The 21,550-nt window shown below is 41.9% G+C and overlaps 2 protein-coding genes across 5 annotated transcripts in view; one reads left to right on the top strand and one right to left on the bottom strand.

The window, feature by feature from the left end:
- The window catches only part of MACROD2 (mono-ADP ribosylhydrolase 2), an 893,215-nt gene that overhangs the window by 770,361 nt on the left and 101,304 nt on the right, over positions 1–21,550 (bottom strand). The gene's annotated exons all lie outside the window — the stretch shown is intronic.
- FLRT3 (fibronectin leucine rich transmembrane protein 3) lies at positions 5,926–19,380 on the top strand. Its single transcript, XM_063327851.1, has 3 exons — positions 5,926–6,037; positions 13,644–14,382; positions 15,506–19,380. The coding sequence occupies exon 3, from the start codon at positions 15,551–15,553 to the stop codon at positions 17,498–17,500; it is 1,950 nt and encodes a 649-aa protein (XP_063183921.1). The 5' UTR covers positions 5,926–6,037; positions 13,644–14,382; positions 15,506–15,550; the 3' UTR covers positions 17,501–19,380.

The following is a 21,550-nucleotide window of genomic DNA, read 5'->3' as shown; positions in this document are numbered from 1 at the left end:
GCGGGGGGTGTACATTTTTTTAGAGATAACAGATCACCACCTAAAGCCTTCACCAGCACTACATCCACGCAATTAGTTTAAGTTTACAAAGAATGCTAAATATTCAAATCAGGTAACTAATACATTATAGATCTGCACAGAACTTGGCCACTGTAATTTTACATGATTACATGATCTACGTGAAACTGCTCACCTAATTTGGAACCAGTAGGAGAAGGAAAGAAAAGAGGGAACTCTTTAACACATAAAGGGGGCCAAAGGAGAAGGACAAAGAGGGAGAGAAGAGAGTTCAGAAGAAGCAGCTTCTCGTGGCAGAAGATCAATGCATAAAGAGCTGGAATGTAAAGGCTGCCGTGTGGGTTTGATGTGCAGAAGAACAGCTATTGGGCCTTGCAGGAGGAGGAGAGGAGATGGGTAAGAGGCAGGGCGTACGCAGAAAGCCTGGCAGAGAGAAGCTGACAACGGCGAGAGGAGAGAGAGAGGCGGCGAAAACTCTGGGGCTGTCAGGAAGTAAAACAAAACAAAGAGAAAGGACCAGGAGAAGAACCATTTTGGGGGCCTGAAAATAAACTCGTGAGAAAGAATGTGAATTTCAAGCTTTCAGTATATAGCTATGGAGAACTGAGATTTATGAAAACTGCATGTAGAAATATGACTGTTCTTTTAGCTACAGGCATTGTTTAAACTTCTACCTCCGAAGAGGGGAAATTCCACCATAAAAAACATCACCAGGGGAACGTTAACTCCTCCGTGAAAATATTTCTTTGTCTGAGAGAATCTCATTTTGAGTCAAGAGATTTAATGTGAGAACTGGTCTTAATTTTGTAAAGTGAAGTCACGCTCAGTCAAATAACCCTCACATCTAGATAACTAACATTTCAAGATAGCTTGTGATCTAAGTGCACTTACAATAACTTTTTCATATTTTGGTATTTAATTCCCAGCATTTTTCATCCAAAAAGTCTCCTGAAAACTGCCAAATTCCTCAAGTAATGGAGAAAGCAGATTTAACCTTCAAATGGATATACACCCGCTAGACCCAAAGAATCCAACAAAAAACATGACTTTTCACAGAACGTATACCTGCTTGGTACCTAAAGGGTCAACAGAAGGAGCAGCAAAGAGTTCCCAAACACCAACAGGCAAAACAGGACCAGGGACACGGACAGAAAGGAGCCAACCATCGCAAGTCCCTCCTTAGCAAGCCACAAATCACCACTGCCTTCCATATCTCTCTGTTCTTGAAGGCTACCTTTGGGCAGCGGGCGCATAAGCAGGTATTAAAGCTCTGAGAAGAAGAGTCCAAGACCAAAACGGCATTAGAATTTTTAATTTTTTTTTGCCATTTCAGGACATTTAAATTTTATTTTATTTTATTTTATTTAGTATTTTTCTACTACCGAGAGCCTGTATATAGAGGCAGGCATAAAAATGCATTTACTGCTTTGTTCAGCTCAGTATAGGCTGCATCCATAAAAAAACTTGAATCTGCTAATACAAGAGCTGCCCTCAGGGAAGAACAGCGGTTTTGTCCTCTACAGGATTCTTTCTCACACATACTAGACGTTGGTAACAATCCCTAAGTTTTCAAGGTTGTTTTCAGGGAACACTATTTTCCCTTCCTTTAACACACTTTCAAGCCACATCAAGCGTACGGAAAGTCTGTCGCTCACTTGGTCAAGCCTGCAATCAAAAACTCCATATTCTTCACAGCTGTGAAGGAGTTAGTTCTGTTTCTCCTAAAAACTTTGCCGTGGTGGCTTCATGGCTTGAGAACTAACAAACAGAGGAAATTACTTTCTAAGTACAAAAAGCAATTGGCCTTAAGCATTAGGAGCAAACTTTCTTGGTATGGACTTCACCCAGTCAGCTCACTTTATCCATTTCTGTATGTTCTGTAAATAAAAAAAGATAAATACCTTACTCATAGCCTTTGCAATTTCAAGTACCCCATTAAGTTACTTAATTTTGCTATCAATAGCACATGATCTGATAAGCAAAACTGTTTATTTGCCTTAGGAAAAATAGAGACATGGTTGCATCAGGGGTGTTTCTGAGTTGACAGATCTTTTCCCTGGGGCTGTTTAGGAGAGTTGGAAAGAAGAACAGGAAGCCAGCATGGAGAGAAGGGGGAGGAATGGCCGAAAACACAGGTGCAGCGGTCTAATCTCCCAGCCCTTACAGACAGGACAAAAGAATAATCACTATTACAACTATTACCTCTCAAACATTCCTCTGTCAGGGGAAAATAAGCAGCACTCTTGAGCCCACGTAATTTTAAGCAAGTATTTAGTTTTAGACTCTGCATACCTTTTCAGCTGTAGCGTGGACTGTGTCGTGCGTGATTACATTCTCATTTTTGTTACATTTGATACAGAGCTGCCGCACTAACTTTGACAAGGTACTCTATGTACATGCACAATGCTGAAAGCTGAATTTGACAGGCATTTATTTTTGACGGAACATATCCAAAATTGGATTCTAATGTTGAAATGGTTCAGATCATTGAGAGATTAAACTCTAATACAGACTGCAATACGTATTTGCTGAGAAACTGTACTTAAAGTCAATATCAGAAAACCTTAGAGGACATGTATCATGCAAAAGTTCATATATTATAGTGTTTTCTTTTCTTAGATGTCTCTACAAATCAACCAATGCCTAGCTTGGATTTGGGACAGCCTGCTTTGAAAAATCAATATAATCTGATAAAAGCCTGAAGCTGAAAACCACTAACGTTCATTTCACGGTATTTCATTGAATATCAAACCTATTACTCTCAGCTTTATCTAAAAGAAATCTGTCCTTGGGAAGCTCAAAGAAGCAATGGTTCAGTTTCAATGCTTGAAGACAGCTCTCTCTCCTCTGCACTGAGGATGAGTGATCTCAGATTCAATTTCACTTCCCGGTCAATGTGTTTGGTTTCTTAACATTTCATAAATGTCCTGCCCAGAAACGTTTATGACTGGAACCTGATTTACAGCAGGACAAAGTAGATCCAAACAGCCTGTTCAAGTCATAGCGAGAGTCATTCAGGTCAACCTTTGGCTGAGGGAGTTCCCAGAACTGGGATTCTTATCATACCGTCAGGGTGCTCAGGAGAAAAAAAAAACCCAAGCATCATCATTATCATGTTGACCTCATAGCACTTTGCAAGCTTATGTTATGAACCTGCATTAAAACTCTTTAGAACACATTATGTAATGTAGGTACTCTGAATTTCCCATCTACCACCTTTTAAACTCTCTCAGCCTGTTAAAGGTTAACAAGATTGCCATATCTTCGAAAGGTAATTTCCCTATAGGTCTGACGAGAACTTTAATCTCCATGTCACGAGCGTTAATTACTTTTATAAACAAAATACAGGTAAAAGACTATTTTAACTTAGAAATTCAATTAAAATATCTCATTATATTCTTAAGACTTGATACATCTGTGTTACATATGCGTATTTTTATTCCCCACATACGAGTAACTCCATCCGTATTAACAGAGGTCTTCCGTTCTCTGGAATTCAAAAGGCCTTGAACTGCTACATTTTAAGAAAGTGGAGAACGTGGTCCAGTTCTCAACAAACAAGATTTCCGTGGAGAGTATTTTAAAGGCTACCCATGTTCTTAAAAAGTATATTTAAGGACTTTTCAAAAAAAGAATGCAGTCAGAGATCTGCTTGCAACAGCACATTAAAGACCCTTCAGTACTCCAGCGCAGCTGTGACCTGGTAAAATCTAATTATTTCTCACATGCCCATTGAAATTCTCCAGGAATATTTACTGTAATTTCTAACTGGTGCCACAAGCACTGGGCCAGCCTTGGAATACAACTGAAAGATAACTGAATGCATACCATATACATCTTTTATGAATATCCCACAGATATACGTTAAGGCTTAGCGACATGGCACAGCAACAAAAAACTGGAATCTGTTAACTCATACAACTAAGTCAGGCAGAAGAAACACCAAATACGCCACGTTTTTGAAAAACGCTACTATCACCTGAACAGAACCTCAGTTACAAAAAAATTCTACAGGATATTCACTGCGTCTCAAAAGGCTTTCTGCATTACGATAGCCCACTGTTCTGTCCCACATGAGAGACACAGACACACTGTAACACCAAGCATACCTATATTTGTATAGTGCATGTACATACGTATCCATACAGCCATGCAAATAACACGTTATGCATACATTAAGATGTATATGTAATACAGTGGTATATACTGAACTGATCGGGGCGCAGCTCACTCTAACAGGACTATCAGTACAGACAATCGTACCTTAATTTAAAGTGAATTTGTTATTAGGTTTTACTCTCCTCGGAGAAAGACTAGAATTGAAGTGATAAGAGAGAAAAAAATCCTTTTCCCTCGTTGTCAAGGAAAATCAATCTAGGATTTTTTTTAATTAGTTGAATAAATACAGCATGTATATAACATTTCAAACATCTAAATACCCAATACATCAAGCACCGTTCAAAAATCTATTAAAATTCCTCTCCAGAAAGGATGAGGTTTGACACTTTCTAGTTTGTCTATTTGCTTTTGCCAAAAAGTAAACAAAGGGAATTTAAGTATTCAAACTTTATGCAGAAAATGCAACTCTCTGGTGGTTTCTGTAGGCCCTAAAGAAATCAAGCTCTCTTTAGGCTTAATGAAGCTTGGCCTTGCTGCCTTCTGATACCAGCAAAAAGTGCTACCGCAGGACAACTGGAGCCAGCAGAGATGGTTTTCGGGAGCCTGCCTTGCCCTGGACGTCAGCTCCTTGTGGAGATGGCCAAGATCACCTGCACGCTGCTAACAAGAACAGGATACTGGTGGAGGCAGCAGCTGTCTGCCTTGAAAGAAACCCCCATTTCAATGGAAAATTAAAGAAAAAACAACAGCGGACATATCAACTGCATCTGCCAAATCCAATGCTACTTGAGTAAGTTAGTAAGTTATGAGTAAAAGCAAACCAGGTTTTATGAAAAAACATCCAGGGAATATATCTTCTAGCGCATCCTGTAACTACTGTAAATTTTTGGTTTTGTTGAAAGAGTAGAAAGTTTGTTTTCCAACAAAAAATCCCTGAGGGCTGCAGACCGGCCCGGCCTCACTTGTCCTCCATCTCAGTCTCGCGGGGCACCATAAGGCACCTCCAAGCGAGTACCATCCCGGGTGCAGCACGAAAACCAAGCAGCCCTTATCGACTGGCTGACTTTAAACAGCATTAAGTGCTAACACCTCGAGAAAACCTCGAAACCCCTGGAAGCGGCCGCCCGCAATGCCTCAGGTGAGGCGCCACGGCTCGGTCCTTGCTTTTGGGGAACGATGCTCACCGACATTCACACGCGATGCCTGAGGAAAGCGACAGCGATTTATGAGTATTTTCCTTTTAAAAGCGCTTGTGCCACTCGCAACCATCCCCAATCTTTGGGCCAAAACCACGGGGAAGGCGGTGGTGGCCGGCCTTAACTTCCCAGCGCCGTTGTCTGTCCCCTCAGGAGCCCGACCGACATTGGCGAACCCGGAACGGTGGCTCAGGGTTGAACCGAAGGGACCGGAGGGCACCCATCTCCCTTCCCCACACCGCCACCACCGCCGTTCCGCCGGAAAAAAAGAGGGAAAATACTAAAAAAACAGCCAAAGGCGGCGCGCGCCCGCACACACGCGCCCCCGGCTCCACACAGGGATGAGGCGCCGCCGCCCCTCCCCCGCGCCGCCCGGGCCATGGCGCCGCCTGCTGCGCCCCCTAGCGGCGGCGCCGGGCGCCCCCTCCGCGCCACGCCACGCCCCCTTCCCGCCTCGCCCCGCCCCCCTGGCGGTGACGTCGGGCCCCGCCCCCGCGGGCTCGCCGCTGCCGCCGCGACTTGAGGGCGCGCGCCGAGCTCCGCGCCAGCGCAGCGCTCACCGCAACGCACCGCTCCGCACCCCCTCGGCCGCCCGGGCCTCCCCCCTCCCGCCCCAGCCACTCAGTGGGATTTACCGACCGCGGCCGCGCTGTAAATGCCGGGATCGCCCCTTTCCGCGCGTCCTTCCCCCCCCCTCCCCGCAGGTAAGCGCGGTTTCTCCGCGGGAGTTGCGCGGTCGGGGGATGGAGATGATGGAATGGGGGGAGTACGGAGGTAGAGGAGGAGGATGCGGCGGGAAGTTTGGGTACTCCCCCCCCCCCCCCCCGCCGCCCAGCCCCGGGGTGCGGGCACGGCGCTGCGGCGGGGAGCGCCCCGCTGGGTGCGCGGCAGGGCGCGCAGGAGCTCCGCGGACATCCCCCCTTCCCCCGCGGCTGCAGCCGGCCTCTGCCCACCGTATACTTGGGGGGGGTGCAAAGCCGGCTGCTCCCGAAACCGGCCGTGCGGTGCGCGCCAGCCTCGCACCGGCCCCGGGAGAAAGAGCGCAAAACCGCCTTCCGCGGGGGCGGAGGGACCCGCGGAGCAATTCCGCCGGGCTCCCCGCCTGTGCTGGGACCCCAGTCCCTCAATTTTAACCGAGGGGGTGGGGGGGAATCTTCCTTGCCCGGACCCCGCATTTCTCCCCTGGGTTTGGAAACTGCCCCCCCCCCCTTGCTGCATATATTAAAGAAAATTAAAAAATAAAAGGGGGGCGCGTTTGTGCCCCCTCCTCACCCTCCCCCACACGTCTGCGGGAGAGGAGATGGGGAACAAAATGGTTGCACACACGTTGAGAAAGAACGCAACAGGCCCAAATTCCCTCAAAACCGCCCCACTTTCTTTGGGGAGAAGAACCGGCCGGGCCCCCTCCCGCCGGGCTGTGAGGTCCTCGCCTAGTTTTAATCAACTTTTCTGCTGTTTTCACTTGATTAAGCGATTGTCTGCCCTAGTAGAAGCGCAGCAGCAGCTGCCTTTAATATGAACGGCTCGCAAATAAATTATTTCCTTCGCACACCTCAGATCCCGATCTTCTTCTCGCCCCGAAAGCGGTTTCGCGACGGCTCGATGTGCTTTTGTTTCACCCACCCCCTCCGAGGCAAGTAAGAGCCGCAACTTAGTTGCCCAGGCGAAGCTCGCCTGGCCCCGCAGTCCCCAGTCGTAGTCCCCGCATCTGCCATCCCATTTTGGGGGTTTTGTTTTGTTTTTGTTTTTTTTTTTTTGGTTCCTGCCCAATTTTCCAGTTCAGCCCTGTTGGCGAACACAAGCCCTGCCTTTTTGGCTCCATCCTTCTCTTGGAGGGAGCCTCAATTTTCATCTTTTTGAGCCCAAAGTTACGAGGAGCGTTGGGAGGGCGGCGACGAGTGCGTGTAATTAACTAATTCGTGGAGGGCACTTAGCCCCGGGTTCCTGATTTGGACTGAGCTCAAGTGGCTCCCCTTCTTCGAGGGATCAATTCCGGTCAGCTCACAGAGTCCAGAGGAGCCTTTCGTACACCGAAATGCAGAATTACTTTAAAATTAAATCATATTCCTGCCAAAGAGCACCTCAGCTGAAAGCATCTTCCTTATTGCCACTTAGAAAAAGAAGATTCGCGATTTGCATTTCCATGTAAATCCCCTACGCAGAGAAAAAAGTATAGAAAGGAGAGGCTGAAAATGTTCAGACTTTAAAACAATTCATTATCCTGACCCCAATTTCCTTGCCTAAAATACACTGCCCAAAAAAGACAGGAGCATCAGTTATGCTCCCCCATCTATTGCCTGGGGATATGGCGTCTTAATGAACGTTTCTTTGAATTCGAGAGAAAAATGCATTTGTCAATTCAAGTGTACAAAGAGAAGAATTATCTGCTACGAAACAGGGAGATCAGTATATGTTTTTCTTGTCAATATATGCCCCGTGTTAGATCATATTTAGGAGATTTCAGTGCCCTTCCCTCCCTCCAAGAAAAACCCTTCAAGTTTCCTTTAATTTATTCCAAACCCATACAATACAGCCCCGTTTAAGATTGGTTTTCCAATATTTCATAAACAATCGGTATACCTGGCTTTACAGAAAGCCAATTATCTTCAGATACACTGAGGTTATTCTAATCCTTCTATTCATACTGTTACCAACCTTTTCTATTTTTCCATCTACATTTAATCACTTCTAAAAGCTGCATTTTTTTCCTGCCTTCCGTGCTCCTCCTATATACCAGGAACCGTGACAACCCTTGGCATATATTTAAAATGCTTTTTTTTGTTGTTGTTTGTACATTCATACCATTTTAACTGGAGAACGACTAGATAAATGCCGTAGTTAATACAATCAGGATGGGAAATAAGATTCTGTAAACTCTCTGAAAGAGTAAATTTTTTAATTTTTTTTTTTTTTTAAATTCCCTCCTTCGGAGGCTGCCTCTGTTTTTCTCAACGGGAGACTTTGTTGTAATTAAAGCAGAGAAAACTGGACAGCAGCAAAAACCATCTGACTTGTGGCTCTTAAAAGCACAGTTTTTGTAGTATGTACCACCCCCCAGTGGGCAAAAAAACTCTGTAGTAAACTCACAGCGAGCTCTAATCTTCAGAAATAAAGTGTACATGTTTTACAGCAAGAACAAAATCGAGATGCGTTTCTGGGGTTTGGTTTTGGGGGGGTGGGTTGTTTTTTCTTTCTTTTTTCGTTTTTCCTTTGTAACCAGTAGCTTAAAAGTTGAAAGATATTATGTCAGGCGACGGTGACTAATCAAAGCAATTGCTGGAGTTTGCAAACTTTGCCTTGCAATGATTTGAAGTGGCTTCAGTTGGTAGATGGCCATCTTTGTCTCCTTCTAGCAGGAAGCATGGATGCTAATGGCTAGTTAATTCTGAAGGTGGTTGGGGTTTTTTTTTTTCCCTTAATCACTTCAAAGCAGAAGAACGCGTAGAAGACTTAATCTGTGATTGCTTGCATTTATTTTTAATAAGGGACCGAAAAAAAAAAAATCACTTAGGGCAGGCATCTTGAAAAGCATTCAGTAAATATATTACATCATCACAAACTCTCTTCTTCCTTTCCTGAGCTGTAAGAATTCAAGCAATCTTTCAACTTCACGTTTCTTAAAGGCTTACATTTTGAGGAGCAAATTTAGTAAATCGGGAGATGAGCAAACAACTGTTTTAAAAGGGAAAGAAACAAAACTACTGAAACTTTATCCAGTGTTTCAGTAATATTTTTACACGTCTGACGTTTTGGGCCCAGAACTCCCTTATCAGGTATAATTCCACCTAAACTTGTCAAGAGGGGGGGAAAAAATTTTAGATTTTACCTTGAAACAATGGCAGCATTTGTTCTCTATTCTTTTATTTTAAGCAGGGGCAAGTTACCTCAGCAGCAGCTCTGCAAAGAAAACCTAGAAGCCATAATTGGCTAAACTCAAAGAGCACTAAAACACCAAACAAAAAGCCATTTCAAAACACTCCCCCCTCAAAGTGTTTTGTGGTTTTGAATTTTTTTTTTGGTTGGTTTTTTTTAACGTGTAACCTTTGCAGGAGCAGAGTAGTCAAAACAAGAGAGCGAGGGGGAACAGCATTAATAGTCTGGATCTTTTCAACCCGGCATCTTCAAAACCAGGCAAGGTTTTAGAAGTAAACTTCAGAAGAGAACAACTTATTTCATTTCCATCCTCTACAGCAAATACTGGTTTGGCTCATCTTAGGCGTGGAGTCAAGCTCTTGCTCAGAATCCATTTCTAAGGCAGATTCACTTGCATTTAAGGAAAGATCACATTAAAATTTGCATATTTTTTTTTTTAAAGACACTTTCAGTTAGAACTAGGAAGACAAAAAGCAATATTCTATTCAACTACTATACAAGAAGAGGGGGGAAAGGACATTTTCTACCAGTAAATAAAACCCCCAACAGAAGAAAAACCTCCAAATTTCACCAAACCACTGAGCTACAACCTGACTGAAGGGCTCACTCTCACTTTTAACCAAATCCTTTGCATTCTTTTCCCCTTGGAAAGCCAGCCAGAGGACCTTCTGCTTGCCTAGCACCAAAACAAAAGACTGGGGGGCACCTTCTTGAAATATGATGATCGTGGAAATCGCAGCTCCTAGACAGGGTGCTTAGAAAGCATTTTGCTGTCACTATCAACTAACCCTGAGTAATACACTTAAAGAAAACAAAGTATGGGCATTGTTTTAAGTGTAGATTAGCACTGTGGATTTTTTTTGTTGTTGTTTTAAAGAAAAAAAAAAAAGTTGGTTGAAGCTATTTAAGAGGCAGCATGACCTTTGTAAGGGGAGCTGGCAATATATGCAGTAGATAAACTTCACAAGTATCTTAAAAGATGATAAGCACATTTTACAGTCCTGATATATTTCAGATTATAAACAAATACAGAGGTAGTTCTGGAATGTGGGTACGCTGATTAAGCAAAATTGTTAGGCTTCTCAAATATATTTATATTCTAATGTTAACTTTAAATGTTACTCTTGTCATTTATAACCTAAAAATACCGAGCTCTTTCCCTTCCCCCTGATACTTTGATGGTTAGAAAGAAGCCACTGAACTACCAGAGCTCCTGCCGGAGAACACAGAGGTAGATTAGAAATTCAAATAAGCATTGTGTGACCTCGAGAGAGGCAGGTCTTGATTTTATTCATGTTTTATCACAGCTTGGAAAGGAAAAAAAAAAAAAATCTCTTTGGCACCGTTTTGAGAAAAACACCCAACTTTTCATATATACCAAAACCTTTGTTTGTTTGTTTGTTTGTTTTATTTTGGGGTGGGTTTTTTTGCTTTTGTGGTTCTTCTTTGGGGTTTTTTTTTGCTGTTGCCTGCCTACAGGACAGGGAGTGCAGCTGGACTCTGTATCTCATAGTAAATATAATGTTCCTTTTCAGTACGTTTTTCTTGTATAGTGCAAATTGCTTTGAATTTTTTAAAATAAGATGTCCCCCTGCCTAGCTGTACCACAGCGATAAGTAGACGCACGAGGCTCCCGCATTACCGCTATCTGTAGTAATACTCTTGCTTACACAATGTCCCAGGAAAAGTAATTTAACCATGCAGTTCAGCAAAGTTCATGAAAACATTCAACTCGGAATAAAGATAAGCCAAAAAGCTGCTCTTCGGTTGCTCCAATGTTACTTTTGTTACCCACCCCCCGCCAAAAAAAAAGCCATTTTTGCATTTAAAAATGAGTTTTAGCACCTACTTTCTAAAATCTGCTCTGTTCAGAAGTAATGGCTTCTTTCAAAACCATGTGTCCATGACGCCTCCCAATTTGATGTTGCAGAAACCTGGACACAGTGTCTGTACCAGTGGGGGTCACTTTTCCTTTCATCCCGCCGGATCAGCTATAATGACTTGATGTCAGGGAATATTTAGAGACGGCTCAAGAAGGGGAAAGTTTGAGCGTGGCAGCAGGATTCCCTTCTTCTCTTTCTCGACAGATCACTGGAGCCTTTGATATGCAAAAACATTGTTTTCAGCGATGGCTTCAGATATAAAAGGGAAGTGCGAGATATCAAACAATCCAGACCTGAAGAAAACTATTCTAAGTTTAGAAAAGGGAGTGGGGGGTATAGTCTTAATCCACATTTTTGAAACAGTGTCGTCTTCTCCAAAGAGACCTCCTTTTCTTTTTCTCTCCCTTGTTTTCATGTAATTTTGAGAGAAGGGATAAAAAAAAAAAAAAATTCCAAGAACTTAATGAGCTTTAGTGCTTTCACTTTAATCCTACACATTACTGCTATTATAATAGTGGCAATAAATGAAGGGATGACTACCAAATGGAGCGGAGAGGAAACAGTTTATATGCTAGAAAGGTACAACAAATGGACTTACTTTCTCTCGTGTGTATGTATATATTAATGTATGCATACTACAGCCTCTGTTTTGCTGAATACTAACATATTTTTTACAGCTTTGAAAGTTCTAAAGAAGATTTATGATATTTTTTTTTTTAAGGAAGTACTTAAACATTATTGTAGCCTTCAAAGGCCTATTTAAGAAATTTATATTCCCACTTCAAAATATACTTGTGGAAAATACCCTCTCTCAGAACTTCACATTAGTTCCTAAGAGATACCATTTTTTCTAGAGCTGTTAAGGAACTGTTTTAAGTTTCAGGAGTAGAGCCTGGACTTTTTTCCCCAAACACTTCAGTAATACAGACCAGGCGATCCAGACACGGCAAGAATATGGAGCATTTTTGTTCCATTTTATACCGATCGCATAACTTACCCAAATTACATAAATTACCAAAAAAAATATGCATTCCCTTATATTCTTAAAGTGTGGCCACGCAAATTGAGTTTTTGCCTTAAACAAAGGGTATGTTAAAATACTTATATATGCCATAGTGGAGAGTTTCTCATTTTAAGTTACTATTTTCATTACACAACTGCTGAAACAAGGTGCAAAACCAAAGCTCAGATGAGCACGAAAGCAGCATCAGGAGAGAAAAGGCTTTACCATTCGCTCACTAGCCAGCCACACCATCTCTAAAAGTGGGCGGCGCTTTGTTTTTTTTTAAAAAAAAAATAATTTTATTTAATAGTCACTATTTTTCTATGAAAAAGAGCAGCATAATTTGTATCTATGTCGATAAGTTTGTATCAGTGCATACCTCCTGCTGCTATTGGAGTGTTACTCATCTATTTCATGATGGACCTGCTTCAAATTGCAAAACCCACTTACAAACCAGAAACAGTTTCTTTTTTAGATCTAATATTTTCTGAAGGCCCAGAAGCTACCGTAGTGAAGCCCATGGGAAGGGAGCTAAGCGAGCATTACTCAGCACGCTGTTTCTTCCCAGCCTTTCAGTTCTGAGGATTGTGCTCCCTTCTCTGGACAAGATACGTTTCCTCACAAAAACGAGAGGCAACTAAACATCAAGGTTTTTTGTAATTTCAGATTTAACTGTTTCTATCCCAGACAGATACCACCTGCACGCTCTTGGGGAAAACAAAGTTGGTATCTAAGTGGATACTTTCTGCAGTAGTGGTACAAAGTAACCCAAGTTAAAAATAACATTCAAAAATAACCAAATAATTAGAGTTCTTCAAGAAACAGGAACAGCCAAGACTGAAAATATTATTTTTTTTTTTAAATTAGATAAAAAAAATCAGTTAAAATGCTAATCTAAACACCAGTTCCACCTTGCAAAGTGACAAATACAATAGCTTAAAAGTTCAGACCGCAAAAATTGAGCACATTTCACGAAGAAAACCCATATACGTATCTCTGTTGTCAGAGAGTCGATAGGGATGCCCAGCTAGTCCCCAGTTCAGAACGGGCATGTTGCAAATACGAAATATGAATACAGTATTTTAGCAAAACCACTTCCCCTTTCATCCACTAACTACTGAAGGGTAATTAGCTCCCTTTACGTTTAAAACCAAGGAGAGGATCATCATCTATTTCAGTTTAGCAAGCACACAAAGCAAGCAATCATTCTGGTCTCCTCCAAGGAGGCAGGACTGGCATTTCTAATCAGGTGGGAAACATCATTTACCAATATTTTGTTAACCTCTGTCAGTTCTGGATGACTTTATTTTCTACTGAAAGAAAGAAAAATACAGTTCCGGCAAAAATGCCCTAACACCAAACTAAACAGCAAAATGTTTTCTTGAAGAGCTCTGTACTTTGCTGAAATACCAATATTTTGGGGAAACAAGATGTCCTAGTCAAGTATACAATAAACAGAGCATGATTTCTACAAGGAATGCAACAAAACTCTGAATACTAGTCTCTACCCGTTGTTATTAATTCCAAATTTTTTTGTTTTTACTTTTGCAGGAAATTGAGAGTTCAAGGAAAGCTTTAAAAAGGGAGTTTTCTGGGGAGGAAATCGTATTTTTGTGGTTTTTTTTTTAAATGAAGAAAACCATCTGATTTGCCTAACGTTTCTACGGCAGAGTAACTTGCGTTCTTGCAGTGCAGGAGGAATTCTTTTCCTGCATTACAAATGTGGAAGAAGCGTTAAAAAGCGAGAGTCGGAAAATGGTTCTCTCCAAGAAGTGTGGATGTATCAGGATGTAGCTGCTGTACAAAGTTGATACTTGGATAATTGCGGACAGGAAAAAAGCAGCCCCGTTCCTGACCTCCTGAAGAGGCTGCCGTCCTTCAAGCCTCAGCATAATGAATGGCCTCCATCACGCGGCGCTGAAGTTGCCACCTCCAACCACCACGCTGCACGGAAGAGTTTGTAAGAGTTACAAAGAACGTCATTCCTGCTAAAGGCATTAAACCGAACAAAAGGGGCTCTTCATTCACAAGACTTTACACGAGGACAAAAATAGAGGGAAGCCTGAAGCTGGGCCTGGTGTGCTTATGTACCATGATAAATCTTGGTTGGAATGCTCATTGAGAATCGTGCCAGGAGCCAGGAAACACACACCACCGAGAAGGACCGTCTGAGGAAACACCGCTGAGGAAAACAGGGCTCCATGGAGTAAACCGTAAGAGTGACTCGCGAGAAAGACATTCCTTTACTGGATATCCTCAAGCACAAAATTTACTTGTACCTTTAAATACGGTAGGATCAATATTAATTTATTTTCCTTTTTGTGCCTCAGAGAATAAAGTTCAATTAATATATGAACCCACAAGAGAAAAGGTCATGACACCGCTTAATGCATAGGTCATCTTGCAGAAGTTCTCACAACCCTAATTACAATGGTAATTGAATTATGTTGTCTTAAAAGCTATAAAAATGCTAATTACCTGAGCTCAATGTACAAACACACTACTGATGCAAAGTACAATTTCAGTCTCAAGAGTTAATTTATATTATCCTACCCTGCACAGTTTGACCTAATAAGATGGGAAAATGTGGTTAAACCTGCCAAGTAGTCTCTTATTAGCGTACTGCTTAGTGAGAAGACTTTTGAGAATGACAAATATTTAAATGTGAAATTAAGCATGTAATGAAATATTCCATCCAGTCAACTAGAAAGCCGTAGCTCTACCACCTACTTCAGGTTGTTAGCTACCTACCCATCGTAACGTTCACCTTTCTAAACATTCCAGTTCAAAACCCAGGAAAAGTAGGCTGTAATATCTCTAAGATACGCAACATGATGTATAGTGCGTGGAAAAACTTGGAAAAAAGTCTTTAGCTGGCCTTTGACCTTCTGTCTGCGTTTTCTGCTTTGCCACTAGGACTTTTTTGAACCTCCAAAATAGCTGCCGCTAAACTTGTGGGTTCGGTAAGGGGTTTATAGTTCACTTAAGGGCTCCTGGGTAGTTAGCTGGCTTAGGAATTACTTCTTATCTTTCAGATATAGAATGATTTACTTGAACTCTGGCGTGACTTCAGCTCTGTACTTATCTGGTATCTGTGAACAAAGATTGTCTCTACCCATGAAACGTGAAGGAATCCTTAGAAAGAGCCTTCTTGCTTAAGCAAGACAAGTCACAGATCAGACATACTTGATTATATTAGTTTCAATTACTATGCAGAATAACCTATTAACGTAATTGAATTAGTACAAGTAGTAGTACAATTACTGATGTAAGGAAAAAAGTAAACGTGTCTATGAGCTTGAATTTTAGTTTAATATGCATGTTTCAGATGTCTTCTGTAATGTTGAAGTTGAAATTTCACTGCAGTTTCTTCACTGATGATCTGGATAATTTTGTTTGTTTGGTTTTTTTAGATTGTTGAAGATCAGAACTGTATACAAATCTCATCATTCCTGACCATGATTAGTGTAACCTGGAGCATCTTCCTAGTTTGGACTAAAATAGGGCTGTTACTTGACATGGCACCTTACCCTGTTAGTGCCAAACCGTGCCCTTCAGTATGTCGCTGTGATATGGGTTTCATATATTGTAATGATCGCGATTTGACGTCTATTCCTACAGGAATCCCAGAGGATGCTACTACCCTCTTCCTTCAGAACAATCAAATAAATAATGCTGGGATTCCTTCAGAACTGAAGAACTTGCTTAGGGTGGAAAGAATATATTTATACCACAACAGCCTAGATGAATTCCCCACTAACCTCCCTAAGTACGTTAAGGAACTGCATTTGCAGGAGAATAATATCAGGACCATTACTTATGATTCACTTTCACAAATTCCTTATCTGGAAGAACTGCATTTGGATGATAATTCCGTTTCCGCTGTTAGCATCGAGGATGGAGCTTTCCGGGACAACATCTATCTCAGACTGCTTTTTCTCTCCCGAAATCACCTTAGCACCATTCCCTGGGGTTTGCCTAAAACGATAGAAGAGCTACGCTTGGATGATAATCGTATTTCCACGATTTCAGAGCTGTCCCTTCAAGACCTTACAAATCTAAAACGCCTTGTTTTAGACGGAAATCTTCTAAATAATCATGGATTAGGAGACAAAGTCTTCATGAATCTAGTCAATCTTACAGAACTGTCACTGGTCCGCAATTCGCTCACAGCCGCACCGGTAAATTTGCCGGGAACAAACCTAAGAAAGCTTTATCTTCAAGAAAACCACATCAACCGTGTGCCACCCAATGCTTTCTCTTACTTAAGGCAGTTGTATCGACTAGACATGTCCAATAACAATCTTAGCAATTTACCTCAGGGTGTCTTTGATGATCTGGACAACATAACTCAACTTTTTCTTCGCAACAACCCTTGGCACTGCGGGTGCAAAATGAAATGGGTACGCGACTGGTTACAGTCATTGCCTTTGAAAGTTAACGTACGTGGACTGATGTGTCAGGCACCAGAAAAAGTACGTGGAATGGCTATCAAAGACCTCAACGCGGAACTATTTGATTGTAAGGATGATGGCATGATAAGCACCATCCAAATCACTACTGCGGTACCAAACACGTTGTACCCGGCCCAGGGACACTGGCCGGTTTCTGTGACCAAACAACCAGACATCAAGACTCCCAACCTAAATAAGAACTACAGAACCACAGCAAGCCCGGTACGCAAAATCATTACAATATTTGTGAAATCCGTAAGCACGGAGACTATTCACATCTCCTGGAAAGTTGCACTACCAATGACTGCTTTAAGGCTGAGCTGGCTCAAGATGGGTCACAGCCCTGCCTTTGGATCTATAACTGAAACGATAGTTACGGGCGACAGGAACGACTATTTGCTGACGGCTCTCGAACCAGAATCGCCATACCGCGTATGCATGGTTCCCATGGAAACCAGCAACATCTATCTGTCCGACGAAACGCCCGAATGCATCGAGACCGAGACAGCGCCCCTTAAGATGTACAACCCTACCACAACCCTCAACCGGGAGCAGGAGAAAGAACCTTACAAAAACTCTAGCTTGCCCTTGGCCGCCATCATCGGCGGCGCGGTGGCGCTGGTGGCCATAGCGCTGCTGGCCCTGGTCTGCTGGTACGTCCACAGAAACGGGTCCCTGTTCTCCCGGAACTGCGCCTACAGCAAGGGACGACGGAGAAAAGATGACTACGCCGAAGCGGGAACCAAGAAGGACAACTCCATCCTAGAAATCAGGGAGACTTCTTTCCAGATGATACCAATAACCAACGACCAAGTGTCCAAGGAGGAATTTGTAATACACACCATTTTCCCACCTAACGGCATGAATCTGTACAAGAACAGCCACAGTGAAAGCAGTAGTAACAGGAGCTACAGAGACAGTGGTATTCCAGATTCAGATCATTCACACTCATGATACTGAAGGACACGAAAGACTGGTTTGGGTTTTGTTGGGTTTTTTGGTTTTGTTTTGTTTTTTAAAGAAAACGAGAAGAGACTGACTTAACGGTTGCTGTTCTACTGCAAAACACTGGATTAAAAGACTGACAAAGCAATGTACTGTACATTTGCCATATAATTTATATTTAAGAACTTTTTATTAAAAGTTTCAAATTTCAGGCTACTGCTGCGATTAATGTAGTGGGGATACCTGACCACAATTCTATATTTTAGTATTTTTTAGTAATTTGTACTGTATTTTCCTTGCTAATATTGAAGTTACAGACCATTTAACTTTTATGTTCTACTGAGTAAGATGACTTGTTGACTGTGAAAGTGAATTTTCTTGCCGTGTTGAGCAGTCAGAACATTCATCTGAGATCCTTGTAAGTGTAAGCACAGGCCATTTTTCACTTTGGTATCAATAAAATAATGTTGAACCTGGCAAATCAGGAAGATCAAGAAGTGGTTGCAAAAACTCACAGAACTTCCAATGTTGGGTCTATTAAACCTGTAAACCACAACAATATTCAATAAACAAAAATGTGTGTAGTAATGGGCAATATCAGCTGTCTGGATATATCCATTCAACAATGGTGAAATCCAACTTAGATGAAAATAATCAAATCAATGACATGCACGAGACTGAAGCTCTTGACACGTGTGAAAAAAAAGAATGAAATTCCTAACAAGGAATTTAAAAAAATGCGCTAGGCTCTACAAATGAAGTGGGTAGAGGCAGTTTAAGGGTAGATTTCTGGTTATCAAAACCAGTCGTCTGCTTATTACAGAGACAACAGCGATGGACGGTCACAGGCATTTGGGGGCCGAGGGCAGGAGGACAGAGACAATGCTTAGAACCTGGTTTTTGAACAGAAAAAGGGTTGAAAGTGCAGTTTCGTAAGAAAAAAAGAGCAGGACAAAAAATCCAGGCAATGCAAGCAAGGTCTCAAAAACTTTAGTCACGAAGGTAAACAGACAATTGGGGAATACAGCTATTTTGAAGTGTATACTCAACAGTATACAGGTATGTGTTCGGTATACCGCCGTTACAGTCAGGAATACTGCCCATTACTGTCACAGTTTTCCAGAAATTCCTTGGTAAATCTGTAAGGTAACATGTTTCTTTCTGCCTTCCTACTGAACTATGAGCTATTTCATGTTTAATCCCCAAGCCACTCTTTGTTGCCATAATCATTTGTTTCTTCAACTAAAAACCAAAGTGCTTTGTACGCCCTTTGGCCAGTCTTGTATGTGCCTTGATCCAACGCTACATGTATCAAGCTTTTAAAAATTAAAAAAAGGGAAAAAAATAATAAAATACCCACTTTTTCATATGTAACTTAACCATGAAAAATATTGGTCTTATTGATGAATAAAGTTGAAAAATTAGTTCAAAATAATGCTGCACCTGTGCAGTGCACTGATAGGAAACCCACTCAAAAGCTACCACTGTTCAGGTCATGAGCTTCACCACCTTCTTTGTTCAATTTGACAGTATCACACTTGCAGGGTTTCTTTATTATTAATCACCTGGAAAATAAGTTTTCACAACTTTGAAGCATGTGAACAATGAAAGGGAGGGAAGGCATGGAATTACAGCCCTCTGAGATATGATTTTTTTCAACAGAAACAGCAAATAAGAAGAAAAAATACTTAACATTTTGGACAGTATCTCAGATAAGAAGGAATCTATACCAAATGCAATTCAATTTTAAGAGAATTTTAGCAGTGCTTGGCCTGTCTGTTTCCCTAAGAGTGGTAAAGGATGAAGAAAAAACAGTGATGGTTTCAGCAAACCATTCTGCCAGGCATCCAACTGCGGAGATCCCAAACTTCCAGTAATACACAGCTCTTTTCAGCCTCATTTTCCAGATGTGCCCAGGGAAGTTCCCTTCCAAACTCCCTGAGCCATGGTAACTGTTTCCTCAACCTCACCTTCACAAATGCCTCCTGCAGTTCCTGAGCAGCAGAGGGGTCCCTGGTGGAGGAGCAGCACTGTGCTTCCTTAAGGACCTTGCACAAATCACATCTTCTCCTTCACATGGAGCGCTGATGGATCCACAATGCCAAAAATGACAAGGAAGGGGCACGTTATGCTAAACAACTACATGCTCAGCTCAGTGTAACGCGCTAAGAAAGACTATTTTGCTCTGTTTTCCTATCAGGTACAAATCTAGGGAAGGGTGAGAAAGCCAAGCATGGGGAGCCTCATCACGTTCTTGTGCAAAAGGCTTCCCAAGCGGCAAGTGGGAAAGGAAAACCAACACAGATGGAGAAGATGGACCTGTTTTTCATCTCAGCTAGTGATATAGGGACCCCTTATATCAGAGACTTAATGGCTGGGACACCAGCAATAGATTACTGGTTCTTTGCGATCGGCTCTCCCATAACAAAATTAAATAGGTTTTGCTGTATTTTCAAGCTATTTACATGAAAACCTCTCTCTGTCGACTCCATATTTGCGTTGTGAAAAGGGTAAAAGAACACTCAATGAGTACTGTCCCATGCCTCTTCTGAAGCACCTCAGCTAGAGGTAGCCTGGAAGTGGTCCATAGCATCTACTGCACGTCTCGGGTGATGCCATTCAAACGTCATACGTGCCATAAAAAAGTTGCCACTTGAGGAGGAGATATTTGCACGTGAATCTGAAGTACAAGGACTTTTCATGTGAAATTTACGTACTGCGAGAGAAATCCAAGAGCAACTTCCGCAGGTTGGCCCAGTCACTGCCGGTTCACCTCCACTAGAAAGAGGGTGAAAACCTGGAGAAGCAGCTCAGTCGCCGGCGGGGAACCAGGCCAGGTTTGCAGGGAGAGCGGGTATCCCTACCGCAATCCACGTCCGTGGGAAAAAACAGCACACCACGCATACGAGATCTTCCTTAGGTTCTACAGCAACTTTTATGCAACGCGTGTAATATTAACGTGTGCTGACTTGGCAAGAGAAAGATTAATTTTAAACTAGACTCTTGAGGGTTGTTTTTTTCTTCTGACATTTATACAAATTTCTATTTCGCTCCATGTCATGCCCATCTCTTCAAGACTCTTGTACTTACGATAGCGCTGCAGTTATAGCATGCAATGCTCTCTAGCACCGTGCATAAATCCCTTCTATTAGACAGTTACATACATAGGCAAATCGGATTACTGCATTGAGCAGTTTACTCAACACATTTATCAAAATAACATTAATCCACATTAAACTTATCTTGAATAATTTTGAATTCCATGTTATTTCAGTGTACTGTTCAACATGTAATTGTGGAGCAAGGAGTGGAATTTCTTTCAGCGTTTCCTAAACCTACCTGCAGGGTTAATTTAATCAGCATTCTCCATATTAAAATACTATGCCAAGTATCTTTTACATTCTTTATTACTGTCCTTTTTTTATATTTATATTGGTACCCTGAATTGCTCACAGTTCTGTTTTAACCTGAAAGCTGACTCTAAAAAAACCCAACCCTGGTACTTTGAAAACCATATTAATTTTGTCTCATCTCGGTACCTTCCAGAACTAAATTTGCTTCATTTATAAACTATTATTTCCTAGCTTTGTACAACAGCCTGAAATGCAACAACTGGTGGGTTTTTCGGTTGTTTTTTTTCTTTTTCTTTTTTTTTTTTTTTTTCTCCTGGCTTTAACAGTACCAATCTCAAAGTATTATGGTCTTGGAACACAGTTACCATTTCTTCTGCTAATGCACTAGCTAGCATGCAAGCTATATTGTGCCAATGCTGTACATATTGAATGTAGAGCAGCAAATGCAATAAAGCAAAAAGTAATAAAGCCTTATTTGCTATTAAAATAATTTACTGATGACAGAACGCACTAAAGCACATATACAGACTTCTCCGCTGAGTAAGAGGATACAGTTTTGCATATTCACCTGCAGCTAAAGTTGGATGAGATCTTCAAACGTGAGCTGGCAGATGCCATCTGCCTGGATTTCTCCAAACCGCGTTTGTTTGGGATGTTTTTGGATGAAACCCAAATTTGCAGAGATACCCTCTGCTTTCAAAACACC

Source organism: Chroicocephalus ridibundus, chromosome 3 (genome assembly GCF_963924245.1).
Source record: "Chroicocephalus ridibundus chromosome 3, bChrRid1.1, whole genome shotgun sequence".
NCBI lineage: Eukaryota > Metazoa > Chordata > Aves > Charadriiformes > Laridae > Chroicocephalus > Chroicocephalus ridibundus.
Note: the sequence above shows the minus strand (reverse complement) of the source record. Positions and strands in the feature narration are given on the sequence as shown.

Coding starts and splice junctions, on each gene's coding strand:
- FLRT3 (XM_063327851.1), top strand. CDS start 15,551: ATGATTAGTGTAACCTGGAGCATCTTCCTAGTTTGGACTAAAATAGGG.